The following is a 22,866-nucleotide window of genomic DNA, read 5'->3' as shown; positions in this document are numbered from 1 at the left end:
AACTTCAGTTTGTCATTAAGATGAACAAATGATTACAGATTCAAAATATGCTCCAAGGAAATTATTTTACTTGCTGTCCTGGATTATATGAGCAATGGAAACAAAAGTATTAACAGTAACATTCCCAGTATAACTATTTTACTCAGAAATTGTACTGCTTATTAAGTTGGTGTAGCAGATGTGCAAAATTGGCAGAAACAGTCCCCTATGTTTGGAAAAAAACTAAAAATAGTTGATTATTTTTAAAGAGTCACACAGTGTTTTACTCTGTATACTACTTCTCTTCTGCACTGTTAATGAGAAGCTATACAATTATTTAAATTGAGGACATAGGAAAAATTCATAGGATCTCATTCATATGAGATCAAAGTGTATCCACTTACTGTCAGCATATCATCACATTTCATATCTGGTGTATCACCATCTTCACTTTTATTGTAGAATTTCCGGAAAAAATTGAATGCCACAACAGTATATAAGTAAACAACAACAGCCAGCAAGCCAACAGTTAACACAAGCTGAAAAAACAAAGTGACATTGAACATGTATTAGAAATCAAGGCATATGTGATTGGCATATTTGATATCTGTGGGGGCTGGCAATATTCTATGAGTACATAGCTGAGTATATTGAACAGAAGCTCCACATATCTCCCTGTCCCCTACGTGGAGAAATTCATTTTCCGACTTTCTTGGACTATTTTGTGCAAAACTTGACTGCTTCAATGGTTAATAAATGTGTACTATGACTGGAACAGGAATACACTCTGATTTAGTTTCACATCCAAATGGATTAATAATATTAATGAACTATTTAAAATTTTCATCCTTTTAATCCTCTAAATATTTGGTAGTGGATACTACAGTAAATACTTTCTATCCTTTTATAAGTTTTATTTCCTTTAAATAATTTACATTTCTATTTTCTTTTAATAGCATTGTAAAACTAAAAACTAAATGTATTTGTGTTAGTTCTAAACTCCAAAAATACACATTTTTAATATATGTAAAATAAATATTTTGAAAAATAAAATGAGAAGCCTTGCTTTGTTAACATAAAACAGTGATCAAAGAAAAGATTTTACCAGATAATAACCAAGCTATTTTGAAGGTTAATTTTCTCAATGTATAATTAAATGTCACAGTTTGCAAAGTCTTCTTTGAGTTCTATGTAGTCTTTCTTAAATTCCAAGCTACACTTTTATTGAGTATGTATGTGTGCATGTGTGTGTGTGTATGTTAAAAATGTACATCACTAAGTTGGTGAAAATATATCCCTGGTTATAGCACAAAAAATGCAGTCACACTCAGATGTATTCATTTTTATGTCTACTTGCTCTGATTGCAATACATCCCTATGTTCTTGACTATGGTAGCATATATTTAGTTTTTTAAAAAAATCACTTCATAAATAACTGGAAAAATGTTATATTAACAGAGGACTTCATTCTAAGTACAATATTGCTGGAAATTTATGCATGTTTTATTTGTAAGTGAAAAATTGATACCTCATAAAGAAAAGGAAGAATCGCCAGAGATGTTCCAAATTAACTAAAAGTTGTGTCAGGCTGTGTATGTGAAAATACTCAGTAGACCACGCATTTCCAGTTCGATAAATATATTGGGAGCTCAAAACCAGTTTGCTAACTAACTGGTGAATAAGCACAGGACGCTACTTCTCGCTGGAGCACACATGTTGTACTCACATTCAGAAGTCATATATTATAAGAACCATGTGTTAAAATTTAGAAAATAAAGATCACGATAATGTAGACGGAACTGAAAACACAATCCAAATTTTAGAGGGGCACTGATTAAAAAAACATTGGACTATAAGATTTTTAAAAAGAAGGACTCTGTTGACCTTAGTAACTAACAGAATATGTTACTTCCCAGTGGACATTTTATAGAGCATGCATTAATATATATTTTGGAAATAAATTGCATAGCAATGAAAATGTTTTAACATTACAATTATGTTTCATTAGAATATAAGTTGATTATCTGGAATTATGTCAGTTTGCCTCCAACTAAATATAACTTTGTCAACAATGGGACATTATTATTTTTGTCTAATTTAAAAGTGGAGAAAAGAGTATATGATTATTCAGTTTTAAAATATTACATTATACTAATAGTATAATATCTCATGTTTTACTATTATAACTAGCACATCAGGATTCTGCAACACATTTTAGTACCCCACAGTATCAAAATGAGCAAATTTTCATTTGAAACAAAATAATAACTTTTTCTGAGTGTTTAGCATTTGCCAGGACCTAAGTAAAAACGTCTACATTCATATCCTAATTTAATTTTCACAAAAACCCTCTAAAGGTAGGTATGTTTGTTACATTTGTTTTACAAAATAAGGGAGTTGATATTTAAAAATGTTAAGTAATTTATCTGAAGCTACACAACTAACTGCTCAAGGTAAGACTCCAATACAGGTATAGGGGACTCTTAAATTATGGAGCCCCATGGTTAATATGAGAAAAGGTACAGGTCCTCCATGCACAAAAATCTTTAAAACTGTCCAGTGTCATTTGAGGTTTGGTTTCTTTTTTTCTGGTAAACTTGTTTTTTTTGTTTTGTTTTGTTTTGTTTTTAGTATTTACAGGGGTAAAAGGATAAGTTTTTACCTGTTTGCCATTGTGAGTTACTGATGACAAGATGGTTCTTAAGGTCTTGAATCCCATAGCAATGTCAAGAAGATGAGCAGCAAAAAAAAAGTTGTTATAGTGTCCAAGAACGGACATAGTCATATACCAGGCTAGGTAGAGGAAGGACTATGAAGAGGAAATGGGGGAAAGCATATCAGAAAATAGAATGCATGACTACTGTCAAAAACTACTCTGAGTTCATTGTTAGAATTGCTGCATTTACTTTTATTTTTGAATTCTATAAATTCATATAATTCTAATTAGTTACATCAGTTTGCTTCTATATTTTAATTTTATTTAGTTCTGAAAAATTCATGTTATACACTCCTCTGTACCACAGAGAAAAATGTTGACTTACTACTGGACAAGGGTTCTCAACCATGGAGTTATTTATACTTGGGACCAGAGAAATCTTTGATATGGGACATCCTGTCATTGTATGATAGTAGCATTCCATATTATAGTAGTGATCCCATCAGGGTCTCTACTCCCTTGATGTCAATATTACTCCCCTGACCCAGTGGTGACAACCAAAAATACCTCCAGACATTGTCAAAAGTCACCTAGGGAACAAATCTGTCTCAGTTGGGAACCCACAGATCTACAATCGACCAAAAACCTACTAACTCTCTCACCCGCTTTCATTTTTCATTTATCCACTCACTAGTGTTTGCTGAGGCTAGAAAAAATGTATATACTTTTGGTGGAGGAATAGGGATAATAAAGTAGAATAAAAAATACTGTGATAGCACTCACTATTTGGATTGCAGTCACTTCTGCATAAGACATGTTTTGCCAATGAAGTCAGGCACTACCTATTTTGGGAAGGAGAGGAACTTTCACTCTGACTATAACATATCTTACTTTTTAAAAGAGAACAAAAACAAGACAGAGGGGACTGAAGTGGTATAAGAGATTTCACAAGGAAAATGGAAAGAGATTTTATGTGGGACTGAAGCAAGAGATCAAGTGGAAGAAAAGAAAACACAGACACTGAGATAAGACTATGCAGAGTGTGCTCAGAAATGACAGTTTGGAATGTTTTCTTTTTTGGAAGATGAGGCTGGAAAACTACAGTGGGGTTAGAGGTTCTTGAGGCTAAGATAAGCCATATGGGCACATCCTATAGGCACAAGGAAGCCACTGGAATATCATGAATAGAATAATGGTAGATGAAAGCAGCATCTTATGAAAATGTTTTGAGTGCCTACTAGGTCGTGGTCACTGTCATATATATGTGCACACACAGCCACTTAGTTCTAACAAGACTCAAGATACATATGTAATTTGAAGCCCAGGTTACAAATCAGGAAAGTAAGTTAATTCATGTTAAGCTACTTTCTAAAATAAAAAAAAAAATTCTGTATGTGGCAGGGCCATTAAATTAGAGGGCCACTAGACAAACCCAGGGGTGAGGTTATGAGAGCCAAAAGTAATCACAAAATTGGTAAGGGTGAAAGAGAAAATGACAAAGGACAGAAGTAGGATTGAGATCAGGCAAATAATTAAATATATATTGGAGGAGAAAAAGAAGGAGGAGTCCAAGCTAACAATTTGAGCTTGGGTATCAAGAGGAACAAAAATACTAATACTAAAAGAGAAAATGTGGAGGACAGAGCAGATGATAAATTTGTCATGAGACATTCAGATAAACATATCTAGTTGATTTTTAAGAAATGCAAATGAAGTTTGTGGATATAAAGTAAGTAAAGAGATGTGCACAGGTGACAAGCTGAGCCCAGGACACATGGGCTGGCTGGATGTGGTTCTGTGCTAAGATAGTGAGATTTTAGCAAGTAAAAATGCGGGTTGCCAAATAATCCCAACATCAGATAAAGAATAAAAAAAAATTAGGTTAAAAAGCCCCATGAAATATTAAGAATATACTTATCCTAAATGTATAGCTATACATAATTCTATATTCATTTATTTACATATATAATCTCTCATTTCATTCTAGCTAGACTCCTGATAAATAGGCAGGAGTTATCTCAAAGAATGCACACACATATTTAGTTATCTGGTATTTAAATTTAACTGGGAATCCTGTATTTTATCTGGTAACCTTAGCTGTGTTTCAGAGAGAATCTGTACTATTGAAGAGTGAATACATGTCGAGAGAGGTGATGGGACAGATGCCATGGCATTGCAGATGGATTAAAGCATAATAAAATATCGCAAAGATGTCTGAAGAAGTTTCTTCAGATTTCCTCCCGGATCAGTCCATGCCCCAGTTCTCTGTAGGACAAGACCTCTACAGAGCAAGATGAATGTTATAAATAGATTGCAGTTGAACAAAAGCAGACTATGTAATTTTAAGGAGAATTGACCTTAGAGGCAGAAGCAAAGGCATGTGGCTACTTGAAGGGAAAACACTGACACTGGAGTTGAGATGACCTCCTTTTCATTCACAAGATTTACTTCTGTTATTAGATGAGAAATTTGTTGCAAAACACCTTATTAAGAGTTGATAATTCTATAGGATATTTTCAAGACTTGATTTTGAGCTCCTAGGTGTTCTCTAGGACATACAGACTTCTGGGTCTATGGATGAGTGAGCCAGGCATAGGAATAGAGGCAGGAGAATTTGGGGGATGCAGTAGATCTTTAGAAGAGAATTAATCTTCACTATAAGTTAGAGCTAATCCTAGAATAAGATTTTAAGACTAAACAAGATATCTGAGAGAAAACGTGGCAGCCAGAGAGCAAAAGGTCTACCGAACCTTAGGGAATGTTCATATTCACAGAGGCTATGAGAGGATGAAGAGAATTATGAAGCATAAGGGGATTGGCTCAGATCCTACAGCAAAATTCAACTTTAACTTATTTAGCCAAGTTTCATATTGTCTCTAGAAACTTCCAACAGCCAGCAAATGTAACATTAACATAATTGACAGTAAAAATTATTTAAGCTGAAAATTCTAAGAATCAAAAATGTCAAGCTTTTGAGCAAGCCAGAGTGGTTAAATGTTATTCTCGGCCATGAGAGCTGGGGACTTTTAGTAATAGGTGATTTCTGCTCATTATATTTTGAAATATACTTAGAATCTATATTTAATTCTTAGGTTCTTTGATGAAAGAGGATCAATCAAGAAAAAGAATGGAATAATGTACTAATTTAAGGGAAACTTAACATTTATCACAATGTTTAAAAAATGTTTTATTTAAATTTTTCTTTTTAATATCTATAAAGCTTTAATGCATTGCAACTGAAACCTCAGTGAAAAAGACACATGAATTTGCATTGCATTTTCTTTTGTTTATATAAATATATTTCCATTTGAATCTTCCAGTTATTGGAAGAAGCAGAATGGAGATAAACTGGCTAATCATGTTTTTGTCAGTCTTTCTCAGATGTGCCCAGTATTAAACAAATTTGATACTTGAATAACACTTTAGAGATAACCAGCTTTCCATCTGTGGAAGCCCAGCAGGCTCTTCTCATCAGAGTGCATTTCACATTCTGGTAACGAAGTAGGCTTACATTGTCGGTGAAAACAACTCCTAGCTTCCACATCTGATACTTCACATCAATAGAATTGAGTCTGGAAAGACAGAAAAGAAGAATCTACAGATATGTACCTCAAGGAGCAATTCATAGTCTTGTAAGAGCTTGCCCGCACTGACTTTCCATAAAAGGAGACTGGCAACCATCGCGGTTTTTAAACAACGTAGATTTGAATTTTGAGGGAATCCTTATACATGGATGTTTTTCTACCTGCTGGTTCTACATTCACCAATTCAATCAATCTTGGATGTTAGCACCTATGGATTTTGGTATACGCAGGTGATCCTGAAACCAAGCCCCTATGATTATCAAAGGATAACTATAGTTAAGTTTTGGGGCATCAAAAGTTAAATGTTTGTGCAGGAAGGTAGAAGGTGGGGGCAAACAGAGATGGGGTTAGTGGATTATGGTGGAGGATTATGTGTGCTATAATTTTTTTTTAGAGGGATCTGAGAAAACAAAACACCACCTTCGTAATAATTTAAGAAGAGCCCCTTCTTTTTCACCTTTTCTTTATCTACAGTAAATATGAGGGAGGCTTACTTTGCATGTGACAATTATTCCCAGAAACTCTGCATAGCCATCACATGCATCAAAAAAATCCCTTCATTATACATTTGCAATTGCATTGCTACAGATTTCCTAAGTTTTACTTTAACTTAAAAAGAGGTGCTTAAGCATCCACATTCATTTACAACTATACTCATTTTGCCAGTGAAAGGGCTTTTCCAGTTTGTTTTTTGCTTCCCATTGCTTTTCAGAAACCACATCTTCAATATTCTAGAATGAATTTAACCCTTCCCTGTGGTTCCAACAAAGGGGAGTAGACACCTCTCTTTATTGTTATCTCCCATGGTGTTTGGTAGGTCGAGTATATATATAGATGTGCATGTGTATTTATGACTCTCACTAGTCTGTACTCCAAGCACCAAGCACATTATCTCACACACTGACTATCCCTTAATAAACGGAATGATTAAGTCTTTGCATAAATGTTCTGATCTAGGCAAAATACATATATATTAAAATATACTCTATAATTTCATTTTGTAAGAAATGGTCACTGATTTACAGGTTAGAAATTGTGATAATTTTGTTAGCTTTACCAACATTCCAAATAACTGATATGATAGAATATAACACAATATAATTTTAAGTATTATTTTCAAAGATTTTCCCTAGATGTACTGTTTTGGTCTTGAATTACTTCTTTAATCGCTTATTTTAATTTGGCCAATCTTAAATTATAAAAGCTGGGAAAGCAGTCACTGATCAAAGCTGACTTCCTGGAGACTCCCCCCCCAAGAATTAAGTTTCAATTTATCTTAGAGTTTTATTTTAAGGAAATAAACCTGGCTTTGAGCTATAACCAAATTCACAAATAACATTTTATTAGAGTTTCTTGAATATTTACAGCAGGTTTAAATATAAGAATTTTTAAATTAAAAACAAAGAAATGGAAAAAATGGCAATTTACACAAATAATCATTTTCCATAAGAGCAATCTAAAACAAAATAAGAGTTTAAATAGGGCATCTGAATTTTCTGTGGTAGTTTCTTGCTTCACTTAAAAAATTATTCTTATGATTAGTTATTTCCATCACTATCGTACATTAGGAAGGTAAGTTTGCTACTGACATCACGAAGCAGAATATCCTTTATTGAGATCCACAATATTATTTCTCCTCCAGAGTGGATACTGCTTGGGTGGGGGCTCCTCTCATTCTCAGGGAGGAGCCCTGGTTGATTTAGGTCAATTAGGGCACAACATTTCCTGTGCCACAGGACTTGGTTCAGGGGTAAATTATAAGCTGAAACTTAAGTAGTTTTTCTAGATGTTTTGAGACATGAGTTTTCCTTCTTATTCCAGGAAGTCAGAAATGAAGGATACAGGTTTTCTGACAACTGACAGACATTATATCTCTGAGAGGTAAGCTGGCACCTACCTATTTAAATGTGCAAATACAAAGTCCCATATATTTGATTGATAAATATATACACAAATAGATATGTCAATCTTCCTTGTATTCAAGTGTTCATTAAGGTAACAGTCATAACAGATTATCATAAAGCAAATAATCTTTTAAAATATAATATTTCTAAACACTATAATAAGTCTGAACACACTAAATCTTCCTAGTGATATGCACTTTCATTAAATATTTATTCAATTTTATTATCCATATTTAAAGATTTTAGGAAATACCACATTAATTTGGAATTTTGTTAAGAGTCAAATTTGCAGACATTTACTATGTAAAACAGTAGGAAATGCCACTAATTTAAAATTATTTGTTCAAAGTAAAAATAAGTCTGAACTTTGTACTTTTTCAGACTTACTTTAAGAATCACAAATATGACCACTTTATTCAGTGAAACTACTTCTACATGGCTTATCAGAGATATGAAAATTGTAGGAAGTTCAACACCGCTCACATCACAGTCCTTATTTTGTATGGCATTCTAACATACAGGCCTTTGTGTCGAAGGATTGCTAATTATGGTTTGTCTTTCATATAGTCACTTAGTATTTGAACACGTTTGTTTTCTTAAAGCACCCCAACATCCACATAATACTTGGGATCTAAATTCACAGTTTCTTTCCAACTGCATTCACACTATTTTTAAAAGACCCAAGCAGCTCTAACAAGTTTTCAGGTAGATTTAAAAAAAAAACAAAACTATGACCAATGAAACAGGTCAGCCAAACAATGCTTCAAAGCTATCTAAAATATTTATCCAAGACAACATAATACTGCTCTACAGAAGCAGTATTTATATTTTCATCCCATTCCTAATTAACTGAGGCCATAAATATACAGGTAGGACAGGCTTTTAAAGTAAGATAACTATTACATTTCTTCTAAAGTTAAGTGGCTACAATAAAAAATTACATTTTGAAAAACATGTATGCCTCACACTTATTATTACAGAATTATAATTGATTGAATTTGCAAAAAAAAAGAAAACAACCCACATATATAAATTTATGTGCATACACTGTGTGTGTGTGTGTGTGTGTGTGTGAGAGAGAGAGAGAGAGAGAGAGAGAGAGAGAGAGAGAAGAGAGAGAGAGAGAAATTCAATCTTGGGGAATTCAATTCAACTGGTTTATATCCTTCTAGTTACATCACACTGTTTCATATGAGCACTTTAATAAGTGCCTCACTTTAAAATAAATTTTAATAATATGACAGCATAGTATTTCCTGCATACAAAGTCTTTGCTATATACTAAAATATAGTAATTATAATGAAAATTATGAACTTCAAATATTAATAATAAAAGGGCTCTATAACGCTCTTACAAAAAATAAGAAAATTAACTTCTTTTCAAATAGGAATCATCAGAAAAACAATCATGTATTATGCTTTCATATAACTTTTACTTTGACTTAAGTGGCATCTAAGGAGAGCAAAGCAAATTAAAGAACATAAATCTTAGTTTTTTCTTGCTTTAAAAAAGCAATGAAGAGGATGCCTTCAAAAATTAGTAGATGCAATTCAATCATTCCACAGTTCAAAATACCCAGAAGTACAAAAGGAGACTTTATATACATTTTCGGTTTCCCTCCTCTTTCCATTCCTCTGACATGGAAGGAAAGGAAATCAATACACTTACAAGTTCGGAAAGTATTAATGATTTTTCCCTTCAACCTAGACGTATAGGACAGAACAGAAGCAACACTCACACTGCCGCAAGGGAGCTGTCTTTCTTTGGCTTTTTCTTTTCCCGTGCATCACTGAAGTCCAAGGCAGCTTTGTCCATCCCAAGTAACTCACTGATTCTATCTCGGCCATAGAATTCTCCATATTTATCCATAACCTGGGAGCAAGAGCAAAAAGGATTTTATTAGCCTCAATCACTAAGTAACCTCATCTATGAATGTTCACAGAAATATCTAATTATTATTTCTACTATATAATTGTCTTATTTTCAAGTTCACTTCAAAATCCAGTTTACAGCCCACCTGTAATCACATTTTTTAAGATCTAAGCAAGCTTACAGTACTCTAAATAATCCTAATTTGAGGAACAAGATTTCAATTTCAAAAGAAGGAGGCATGAGAAAGGAAGAGGATAGGCTGGAATAAACAGATAAATGGGAGGAGATGAAATGAAAGTAACCTCTATCATATTCATACTTTCTGCCAGGAATTGCACTCAGAGCTATGACATACTTATTTGCCAATGAATGTCACAATATGTAAGTTGGGTATCATTATGATTGTGCAGATAAAGAATTTTTTTTAAAGATTTATTTATGCATACAAAAACTGGGGTATAGATCAGAGGTGTCAGGGGGGTGGTGAGAGGATTTTCCCAGAGACAGAGCGGGGAACAGAACATGCAGACTGACTGAAATACACTGCTGAGGGGAGAAGCGGGTGAGACAGAAGTCTGCTGTGCCATGAGGGTAGCTCCCTGGCTGACCAGCATTAAACTACTGCTGCAGAGACTGCGGATAGCTTCACAGTGCTGTGCTTAACCCCTTGTGGCACCAGGGAGACCCGATAAAGAATTTTGTCTTAAACATGAAATATGCCCAAGGTTCCTAAGCTTGGCAAAATATAGGGTCATGAGGTACCCAGGCAATGCCTATTTCCAGACATGACTTTCTCCAGAGACCACTGTATGCCACTGGGTCAGCCACAACAATGGTAGCAACAACTCCCCCATGATTTTGACTTCAACCATGCAACTCTCCTTGTGGTATCCTGGCCCCAACAATGTTTCAGTCACAACTAGACCTGAACCAAATCATCATCCACATGTCCTCAGTTTAATTCTCAGCTAGTAGAGATTCTTGCCCATCATTAGAACCACTTCTTAGGAAACCCCCTGGGATTTCTTGCCCCTCTTTCCTTGTGGCTTTGCCCATGGGCCATGTTTTTTTTTATTTTTATTTATTAAGGTTTATTTATTTATTTATACAAGCACTGGGTATAGTCAGAAGGGCGGGAGGGTGAGAGAATTCACCAGAGCCAGAGCGGAGAGCAGAACAGGCAGAACAACGAAATACACTGCTGAGGGGAGCAGCAGGCGGCAGGAGAGGTCTGTGCACCATGTGGGACCCTTGCCGGTGGCCGGGGATTGAACCGGTGCTGCAGAGGCTGCAGGCAGCTTTGCAGCCCAGCGCTCAACCGCTGAGCCACCAGGGAGGATGGCCCAGGTTTTTTAGATCTGTGCTTATACCTGGGTTCACATTTTATCCTTGAGCTCAGTGCATCCAACTATGGATGTAAAGACTTTTTGTCTAATGTTTATATGAGAGTCCAACATAACAGTGGTAATGAATGGACAAGTAATGGAAGAAGGGCTGAAAGAGATAATCAGTAGCAAAGGATGAAAAGGGGATTAGGAAAGCAAAGGATGAGTAGTACAGAGGAAACAAAGGAAATGTGAAGGGGAAAGGATTAGAGTGGTTTGAAGTGGATGAAGGGAGAAATACAAGAACAGAGAGAAAATGTGGGAGCAGATATACCATGTGACTCTTCCTGATGCATACAATCAAGCAGAAGAAGAGAAAACATAGAAGAGCAATGAGAACTAAAAAACTTACGAAAGCACACTGTTCAGGTTAGTTTAAACAATTTGTTCCCGATGATTCTAAAAGCATAATAACGAGCTGGGCTCATCTGGGTGGAAGTTCTCTATAATATGTATTCTTACCCCAATTCTCAAGGAACAAATGGGGTACTAGAGTAGGAATACTAAGAATAGTCTTTACTGCAGTTGTAATTTATTCATTTGATTTCCAAATATATTATTTCTTTCAGAGAAAGTATGGTTTTAATAATTTAGAAATTCTTCTTTATTCTGTTAAATAATTAATATGAATAAAATGCTTATATTACCTATCTAAAATTATTTAAAAATTATTTCTTCAAATCTTTTGCCTAACTAGGATGTGTTCATATGCAGAAGTACAATGCTATGCAAAATGGCAGATCACAAGGAGACAAAAGATTTACACCAAAATAAAAATAAACAATATGGGGTTTCATTCAACTAGTAATTTTGATTATTAAAAAAATAAAATGAAATCAAGATGCTTAATGATGTACAAGATTTAAGTTCTTCGTGCACCTTCTATATCTCCCCTCAGATTGATAACAAAAAAAAAATATGGTGACCAGTGGTCAACCACCCTCTGTATAGCACCAAATTGGTGTAATCAAAGGAAAGAGTCCACTTCACTTAGTAGCTGAACTGACTGTTATTTCAGACTGTCCATACACACTAGAATTAGAGCTAGACCTCATTATGGAACAGAGAGTAAATAGAGTCAGTTTAAAGGGAAGTCTTCAAAGAATAAGTAGTAACTTGAAATGTATGGTTACAGTATCTTACAGTGTACAAGTACTGTTACATACATCATTTCATTAAAAAAAAAACAAAAACAAAAACAAGGGCCTCCCTGGTCATGCAGGGGTTAAAGTCTCAATGCTATCAAACTATCGCCAGCCATTGTGGCATGAATTCAATTCCCAGCCAGGGAGCTAACCAACATGGCACAGCAGACCTCTCCTGTCTCACCCGCTGCTCCACTCAGCCGTGTATTTCAGCACATCATCCTGTTTTGCTCCCTAATCTGTCTCTGGTGAAGCCTCTCTGCCCCTGCACCTCTGGCCCACACCCCAGTTCTTTTATGCAAAAATAAATAAATCTTAAAAACAAAACAAGGCAGTCTACATCAGAAGAAAAAAATCTGATGAAAGTAAAAAGGCTCTAAAGTTACAGAAAGTAAATAAAATTCAGTCTTTGGTTGTTTTCCAACAACTTTACTTCCTTAGCCCAAGAAGGAACTCAATCCTGGTAATTTGGATCAGCTATCTAATTAGTTAATGGTTTTCAGCTAATTTAGGTTTCCCAAGCAGTCACAAAGAAAATTCTTGTATGGACTGAGAATGGCTTATTTACCAGAGTCAGAGGCTGAGTGGGTGAAGCAATGCCTACTTATTTTATAGCTGCAGACTACGAATTTATGTACTCTTTCCGAAATTCATCTTTAATTCTATTGGTACTTTGAAATAACATTAGTAGGCAGGTAATGTATACTTCAATATCTCATTCTAGATGTAAGCAACATCAAATTCAAATCTGAATTTCACTTTAGGGAAAAACAGAAAATTTATCCTTTCTAAGAAATATTACCTTTCTTTTAACAAATTTGTCCCAGTAGTTGTTGGGAAATGACCTAAAAAATATAAAAGTATAGAAGTAAAATAGCATCATTTAAAAAAATGATAAACACCAACATTGCTTAATATGTGCAAAACAATTCATATGTAAACATATATTCTTCCATTCACAAAAATGACAATGAATTTGTTCTCCATCTTATTTCATAATTTTTCTGTATCATGCATATATCAAATATTACTTTAAATGCTAATATAGCCATTACATGTAAATCACAAAAAAAGACCATGAGTTTACATTTTAACAAATAATATAAACGTATTTATTAATAAGCTGACTTGTCATACTTTTTTTATTTACTTATATTGGATCAAAACTTACATCACTTTGTCAATTGTCTTTAAAAGTTAAAGTATTTAAAAACCCATCATTGATTTTCCCATTAAGTAAAAACTTTTCATTCCCAACAGTTATTCTCAAGCAGATTTTGAGTGTGGCATAAAAACGTGACTCTGGCACCCTGACTAATACAGAGTTCATCACCAGGGACAAACTTAATTAGATTTACTTTTAACAGCTCACCAGTGATGCTAAATAAGACAGTGAGCTTTTAGAGTATACACTGAAAAGACACACATCCTCATCTGACTACTCAGACTGTTCAGAAATAACTTTCTAAGTGTAAACAAAACTTATTACAATAAAAACAAGGCATTTTTCTCTTGAGTAATACAAACTACTCAATAAATGTAGTATCACTAATACTTTTTATGGAGGAAAATTATACTTTTGTGATGGGTTTAAACCTGTATTAAGATGATCTTCATTTCATAAAGTCAAATCATTTATATATAGAAAAAACATTTGTTTTTCTGTCTTATATTTTAAAAGTCAGTTTTATGCTAGGCTGCTTGATGGTACCACCTGGAATTTTACCACTCAGATACATGAAAAGCATGAAATTCAATATTTTTGACTTTAATGCACAAGTCTTTCCTTAATGAATATTTCTTGTTTCCTCTATACTTTTGGATGAGAGAACCCCACACTGCAGGTTATGTGTCTCCAGCTGCACACCTTCCTGAACACTGAGTAATTGATGTTAAGGTCCATCAGTGCTGTGGAAGTGGACTCAAAGCCATTTTTGATTAAGGAATTCAGAACACAGAAGGCAAAAATTGATGGCACCCATTAAGAGGCTTAGTCTTTTGATTTTCTTGACTGAATATGTAATTATTGTTCACCTCTGCCACACTTCTGACAAATCTGCATGAACTCTACAAAGTACTTTTTATCTTGAAGTTTTTGAGCACAGAATATCTCACAGAATTCTTTACTCACTGTGTGTTGATTACGAGTCTATCCCACTGGCCTTTAATATCATCTTCTGAAGGCTGTTCTGTAATATAAAGCCCATCAAATTCCAATTTCCGTGCTACTTCCTTTTCTCGCTTAAAAATAACCAATGGGACCTACATATGAAAAATAAACATGTTAAAATTAGTTTAGATGTATAGGCATCTCCTGTGGTCACTATCTGTACAAAACAGCTTTTGGAAAGACTTATTTCCCATGTTACTTCCAGGAAGTTAAAAATTGAGTGAAAATGAATCAGCTATATTCAGGCAGAAAAAAAAATCTCTAGAACATTTTGAAAAAAAGAAGATAGAAAAGATATTATAAATATGCACATTTTTAAATACACAGAAGCTCATAGGTAATTATACTAATGAGAGCACTTTTAAATACCAAAGAGAAAAAGATGATTATGCAAAATTCTGTTTCTTTTGCACACATATGTATATATATTTCATGATATGAGTAGATGCAATAAAATATAGCAATGTTACTAAAATTCCAAAATGCATGCTTCTAAAATCTGCATGTTATATTTGAGGAATCTCTTTAATAATTCCTTGCTCAGCATGCCCACATGTTATTTGGAGATAAATTTTATTTTCAGCATCAGTAAAAATCTTTGTCAGTTTGCCAAAATGTCTCTAGAACAGATTTATTCTCTTTTGAAATGGACAGACCTTATACAAGGCAAAGATATGAACATTCTAGAAGTATCTAAGAATATTCATTTTTCCTCCCAATAAACAAAGGAAGAAAAAGGAGGGATAGAAGTTTCTGAAGAAGGATATGTATTCTTGTATTTTACTCTAGGGTTTGATCATTCAAAAGTCTTCTGGAAGCTTCATAATCAGAAACATAAAACGTGCAATAAAGGTGTACAGTAGAAAGGTGTCTTGCTAGGAAAAGATAAAGAGACTTGCAAAGGTAATAAATAGCCCTGAGCATTCAGAGAGACTATCTTGAGAACGATGCACTAAAATCTATTGTTCCCTTGGAGGGCTTTAAGGACAAAGGCACACTATATTTTGTGTGAAGTGTGACATATTGCAAAGCATTTCTGCCAAGTATGGTAACAGATGTATACTTAATAAGGGAACAATAAAAATGACTCATGTGTTCAACATGATGTATGTCTATAATTCCTAAGACACTGGAGCACTATTAGGAGACGTAGGCCTGGGTTACTTCTGTGGGATCAAGTAATAGGTGAAAACAACCACTGTGTGAGTAATTATCAATATGAAAGAGAAAGCTACAATAAAATAACCATATCTCCTTCCTAGGGTGGCATGCAATCAAAGACTGGTTAATGTGGCATTCTAAAATCAAGCTGCAATGCCTCAACCCAGGACAACCCTGCAAGGGCATCTCAGCTTCAGAGACCAAGGTCCATGATTGTACCCTGCTGTGCTCACACTGTAGGCCAAATTTTCTCTCTGTTCTATCCTGTTTCCTCCTCTTGTCCCACAGGTGTTTATTCATAGAATATTTCCTAATAAATGTCATACACATGTAATTTCTACCTCAAAATCCATTCTCCCAGAAGTCCAACCTGCAACAGATAGGCACATATACAAACACAAACAGGTACCTTGGTGCCTTACTATCTTACTTTCAAGCAGTAGTATCCAATGATGCAGAAGAAAGAAATGACTGTGTGCAGAATAGCTAAGATACGCAAGGTGGGCTCCATGTAGCCACTGCTCTCCTCCAGTACATAGTGAACGGCAATGATTCTTTGTGAGTCACTGTCCACGGTGCTAACTTTGGCATTTTCACTTGAACTGCGAGAGGGGAGCTCCTTTCCTTCAACCACAGAAGAAGTAGAGACCTGATTCAAACCATTTAAAGTACAGTTAGTTCAATTCCTTTAAGACAGCAGTGTAAACAAGAAACAGAAACCCAGTCTCATCAGCAAATGGATAAGACTGGATGTACTATCATTATACAAAGAAAAGACCAAAACCAAGGGCTACAAAGATAACTTTACAAAAACCAACAGCAGATAATGAACATGCTTTTTAACTTCAGTCTAATCTAACTAAGAGTTATGAAGATATTAATGCATGCATATAAAACTTAGGAAGCTATCTGCCTTCTCAATTATCAGAATAATTTAATGTAATAAGGTATGACACACCCAGATAAAATAAGAAGATATTCAGTCCAATCTGATTAGTAATATTGTAGGTAATCTCTCTGCTGAATCAGGCACTTCAGGGGAGATGTTTCTGCCTTAGTTTGGAGGAACAAATCTATCTCCACTTCATTGCCAATCAGTGATGCACCTGAGCTTTTAGGTTTTCTCTTTTATTAGAATATATTTTGGAGTAAATATAGATGTGCTCACTAGTGGATTTGCAAAGTCTTTACACTGAATTCAGTCCATTGGTAGATTTAAACTGGTTATTAAAAGACTAAGAAGTACATACCTTATAAAAGAGCAAGATGAAATTGATTGCAAATGCGACAAATAAGGCTAACATTCTCATGTTGTAAAAGTTGCGAGCAAAATAATTCTGAAGGTAAAAAAATATTAAAAGGTCATTGAATCAAGAGACTTAAAATTTTCAGTTTTAATAAAGCATTCATTCATTTACTCAAAACTATTTTTGAGAACCTGCTAAGTATCATGTACCATTCTTGGTGCTATAGACAGAATATTGAGTAAGACAATTTGGGCTAACATGGAAGGGACAAATAATAAAGAGAGAATAAAAAAAGCTCATTCAACCTTATGCCCTATAACATCTATTCTATACCTATAGTCATGGCAACTATTACAACATATCAAATTAGTGAACAGATAAATAAACAAACATAACTTTAGATAATGCCAAATGCTATGAAGAAAAAAAATCCATCAAGTTGAGGGAATGGGGGTGCTCTTTTAGATAGCTATTTGGTCAGTGAAGGTATGTCTCAGGAGGTGATATCTAAGCAGAGGCCTTAATGCTGCAGGGGACCAAATCAAGTGAATAGCTGGGGAAGAGAGAAAACATGGAGGGTGAAGGTCCTGAGTTCAGATAAGTTCAAAGCCATGTTGGGGAGTTTGAGGAATAGTAAGAAGGGAGAGCAGTGTGGAGAGGCGAGTGTGGCAGGGAATGGTGAGCAGGTGAATTCTGCAGACCTCCCAAAAGGCTTGTGTTGTCCCCCACAGTGCAGTGATTCAGTCCAGTGCACTGGACCTCCACCATTATCTAATTGTGGGATGTGAATGAGTAATTTAAGCACTTATAGCATCACTTTATTCATTTCTACAATGGAAAAAACAATAGTAACAAAGAAGTTATCTCGTAAGTTTGCTATGAGGATTAGATAAGTCAATAGAGGAAAAACCAGTTAATTTCATTCCAACTATTGGACTTGTTATTTTATTCTAGGTGGGACGAGAAGCTATTGGAGGATCAGAAGGTGGCTTAATGCAATCAGATTATGATTTCTGAATATTATTCTAGCTGCTGAATGAAAATAAATGATAGGAGGCAAAAGTGGAAGCAAATGGAAGCAAAGGCTATCCTAGAAGTGCAGGAAGAGATGCGACTGATGGTGGTGGCTGAGGCTGGTGGCAGTTGTAGGGATGGTAAGAACTGGGTAAACTAGATATAATTGACAGAGAAAGCTGAGAATTATTATTGAACTGGTCTTGAGGTGGGAAAGAAAGAGAAGATTCAGAGATGATAACTTCTGGATTTGGGGGGCCAAGGAATTAAGAAAATGGTTGCTATATTTTATTAAGCTGGAAAAAAAACTAGAGGAGAAATAGGTTAAGGAAGAAGGCTAAGGGGTATACAAAGTGTTTTGATATTAAGTGGGAGATGCTATGAGGTACCCATGAGGATATGCCAGAAGCTTTAGCATCACAGGTCATATCAAAACATAGCACATCTCATAATTCATTTCTGTGTACACACCCATTTTGGTAATATTATCTCCCTGCACATGACCCTGCTTTTATTGCTACAGCTACAGCTCACTGGACCAAGGCTGGCCACCAAACCCAAACTGTTCAATCACATTGGTTCTTCTAGGGAGGTGGAACAAAGTTATAGAGGTCAAGTTAATTACCCCGGTTATCTGAGCTGGGAGGAAACTAAGACTTGGGGGACCAGGGGCTTGTGGTAGACTGATGTTGCCTTAAGTAGGCTTGTGTATGCAAATTGGTGAGCAGAGAATGTCAAATTGCAAAGAAGCAGGAAAACAGGAACTACAGAGATAAGAGCATGTGTGAACCCTGAGACAGAAAGTTGGAATAACCGCCCCCCCAATTACTTGCTTTAGACATCTGTAATACTATGTGTCAGGTATCCATTGGGACTGTATTGTAGGTCACTGAGGAGCCTGTACAACCTCATACCCTACACCATCTGTACTATACATTCAGCCAGGTCGCTATTACAACATATCAAATTAGTAACTATTCACAGTTATCTAGAAACATATTCAAGTACTTTCAAACACTTATATTCAAACACTTATATTCAAAGTACTTCCTATATAATAATAAATAATATAGGAAGATACAAGATAATTTAAAAAACAAAGTATCTAGTAAAATATATTTGCATAGTTATATAAAATATCATACATACATGGTTATACATAGCACATTAGACTATTTAACTACCGTGGGCAACCCAATTTCTCTGACAGATGAAATACAGGCCAGATGTTTGGGAGGGTGAGAGGATTCGCCAGAGATAGAGTGGGGAGCAGAACAGGCAGACTGACTGAAATTCACTGCTAAAGGGAGCAGCGGGCAAGACAGGAAAGGTCTGCCGCACCATGTGGGTTGTTCCCTGGGATTGAACCCGTGCTGCAGAGGCTATGGACACATGCTGAACTGCCTGCACCACTGGGGAGGCACTGACAGATGAAACTCTATAGTATATTAAGTTTCTTTATTGTCTGTTTTATTTTTAAAGGCTATAAAACACTAAGTATGATTTTGCTTTTTTTTTAAAGATTTATTTTATTTATACATATAAGAAGTGGGGTGTAGGCCAGAGGTGCAGGGGGTGAGAGGATTCACCAGAGACAGAGTGGGGAACAGAACAGGCAGAACGACTGAAATACACTGCTGAGGGGAGCAGTGGGTGAGACAGGAGAGGTCTGCCCCACCATGTGGGTTAGCTCCCTGGCCAGGGATCTAACTCATGCCACAGTGGCTGGTGATAGCTTGATAGCACTTTCACCCCTGTGCCACCAGGGAGGCCCTGATTTTGCCTTCAAATGGCCTTATGATGAGGAAAATTGTCCTTAATTTTTAGGCCTGACTCTGCTGGTTCAGTAGCTATTATAGCTTTATTCTAACCACTTGTCTCCCTAAGTTTTCCTGCATATATTTTGAGAATTCCATCTTTGGTGAAAATGAATATATATAAAGGTAACTACACATTCTTTAAGTATGAATATATATTTTACAAATTGAGGGAGCTTTTCAGCAAAATCTCTTTACACATAAAGAACTATCTTCTCTTCTTTCATTGTTTAAAATATTTCTATTGAAAGAATAATACTGAATAGACTTTATTATCAATGGAAAGTTAGCTCATAGTATTAATATTTTTATATGATTGGGGGGAGGATACAATTGAGGAAGCTTAAAAGCACAGAATGGATGAAATCAGTTACTATGCAAAAGTTCTGATTCTCAGCAATGATCAGGAAAGGACTGTTGAAGAACGGGTCAATATCCTGTACTGGATTTTTATTAAAAGGGAGATGTTCTGGAATACAAACTAAGCTTGTTCTGGAACCTCAAAATGAATTAGTTGTGCCCGTAGAGGCATATTTTGCTTGAATGTATTTCAGAGTTTCATGCAGTGACCTGCAAAGTATGGGGCCCCGGGATACACTTATTGACTAGCCCTAAAGTTTTTGTGGAAAGATATTATGCTGGCAGTCATGAAATTGAGTGGCTCTACGTAATGTGAATGTGTGTAGAAGTCATGGATTTGACATTATGGAAAAGTGGACCACAGACAATCATTGTGAAAAATAAACACATAAAAATGGGAAATAAACTTTTAGGACTGACTTGGTTCCCTGAATGTCATCCCAGGAAGGTTAATAAGTATTTACTGAACCTAATTAAGTTCTCACAATATATCAAGAACAATATTCTTTCTGAAATATCTTACTAGAAGTTTTTGTTGATATGCTATGATTTTCTTCCAGAATGCTGACTCGGGAACCTCTGGCTCTCCATATCGATGTGTGTGGAGCTGCCTCAATTTCTGTTTACCCTTGTCTTCTTTGGGTTTTTCTTCTTTTTCTCCATCTTCTCCCCTGTGAACACAAATGAAGGACATATTTGAAATTAAAGAAGTAAACAGGTTTTGTGTCAAAATACACACACACATTACAGTATCATGTTTTAGAACTAATTTCATATCTAAAGAATCATAATATTCAGAATTTTAGAATTAGGGGGTGGACTGTTTATTTATCACAGCTTCCTATAGAGGGATAATTTGCAGATTTGAAGTGTCTTTATAATGATACATAGCACATTTCCCTTTAATCACATAATAAAGATATTCAACTGAAAGAGAGAAACAATGAAGACATGGTTTTTATTTTGTTTTGTTTTTCTGTGACTTTCCAACATACCTGCTTTCTAAATTAAGATTTTAAAAATTCAACCTTTTTTTAAACGTTTATTTATTTATGCATACAAGAACTGGGTGTAGGCCAGAGGTGGGAGGGGATGAGAGGATTCACCAGAGACAGAGTGGGTAATCTATTGAACAGGTGGATCTACTGAAATACACTGCTGAGGGGAGCAGCAGTCAAGACAGGAGAGGTCTGCCACACCATGTGGGTTAGTTAGCTCCCTGGCCTGGGAATGAACTCATATTGCAGTGGCTGGTGATTGCTTGATAGTGCTGAGACTTAGCCCATTGCACCACCAGGAAGGCCCTTTTAAAGTTCAAATTTTAACACAAACTTAACACCGTCTATAACATTGCCATTAGGACTTAAGATTAGAGGCACATGCATTGGTTGCTCACATATAAAGGATGTCAATGTATTAATTTTGCAAATAGTAATGGGATTGGAAGCCCTGAAATATCCATTATACACAAAAGAGGATTTATGAATCTGTGCAGTCACTTACATATAATACATATATACTTAGCTAATGTTTAACAATCTAGAAGAGGTATCTCTACCATTAGTTTGTTAACATTAAGGAACTGCTATTGAAATGACTCTAAGGTCCTGCTACACATGTCTAATTTTTACTATAATAGCCATTTATATGGCCATGTTCACAATTGAACCAATACTGAAAGATCTATGACAATGAACAGTGTTGACTATAAAGAATAAAGAACCATCTATAATTTTAAAGAGAGGAGGAGAAAAATAACAGATTAGAGGAGAAAAATTAAATGTTTATGTGAGATTATGAGTGGCACTCTAGGCACTTAAATTTTTTATATTCCTGCTTTTTAAAAATGTATATACAAAAATATTTAAAAATAGAGAAAGATACAGATTTTAATTATTATTACAAATTATGCACGGAAATCATACATTTTAATTGTTTTGCATCCAGCTCTTCATTTCTTTTTTTTTTAAACAACTTTTTTTTTTTAAGATTTATTTATTTATACAATAACTGGGGTGCAGGTCAGAGGCATGGGAGGGTGAGAGAATTCACCAGAGACAGATAGGGAGCAGAACAGGCAGACGGACAAAAGACACTGCTGAGGGGAGCCGCAGGCGAGACAGGAGAGGTCTGCCGCTCCATGTGGGAATCTCCCTGGTCAGCCAGGGATCTAACCTGTGCTACAGAGGCTGCGGACAGCTTCACAGCATGGCACTCAACCCACTGCACCACCGGGGAGGCCCCAGCTCTTCATTTCTTATTGCTACATTTATAACTGTGCAACACAGCATCAGGAGTGTTGGTGAAAATTATTTCTGGGCCCCAACCTAAACTTGCTGAATCTTAATGTTTATGGTCCCACCCAGGACTCTGGTTTTAACAAAAAGTCCATGCAATTTTTATTCATGCATCCCTGGGGAGGAACACCATCCCCACAAGGATTCTATACTGTGGCAATCAGAATGTTTATTTCCACCCTTCTTTACCGGGACAGAAATAGGTTTCATTTTAAACATCTTGTGGAAAGTATTACATGGAATTATTGAGTCTATTGTGCAAAGAAAGAAACACA

The 22,866-nt window shown here is 35.4% G+C and overlaps 1 protein-coding gene across 1 annotated transcript in view; it reads right to left on the bottom strand.

Annotated features, from left to right (window-relative positions):
- Positions 1-22,866, bottom strand: part of RYR2 (ryanodine receptor 2) — a gene marked incomplete at both ends in the record, with an annotated part of 627,990 nt that overhangs the window by 13,166 nt on the left and 591,958 nt on the right. The window contains 9 exon segments of the mRNA XM_084254295.1: positions 384-518; positions 2,642-2,788; positions 6,147-6,207; positions 9,862-9,995; positions 13,328-13,370; positions 14,657-14,787; positions 16,287-16,505; positions 17,107-17,193; positions 20,818-20,965. Of these exon segments, the coding sequence (XP_084110421.1) occupies positions 384-518; positions 2,642-2,788; positions 6,147-6,207; positions 9,862-9,995; positions 13,328-13,370; positions 14,657-14,787; positions 16,287-16,505; positions 17,107-17,193; positions 20,818-20,965 (1,105 nt within the window).

Source organism: Talpa europaea (assembly GCF_964194135.1).
Source record: "Talpa europaea genome assembly, chromosome: 14".
Lineage (NCBI taxonomy): Eukaryota > Metazoa > Chordata > Mammalia > Eulipotyphla > Talpidae > Talpa > Talpa europaea.
Note: the sequence above shows the minus strand (reverse complement) of the source record. Positions and strands in the feature narration are given on the sequence as shown.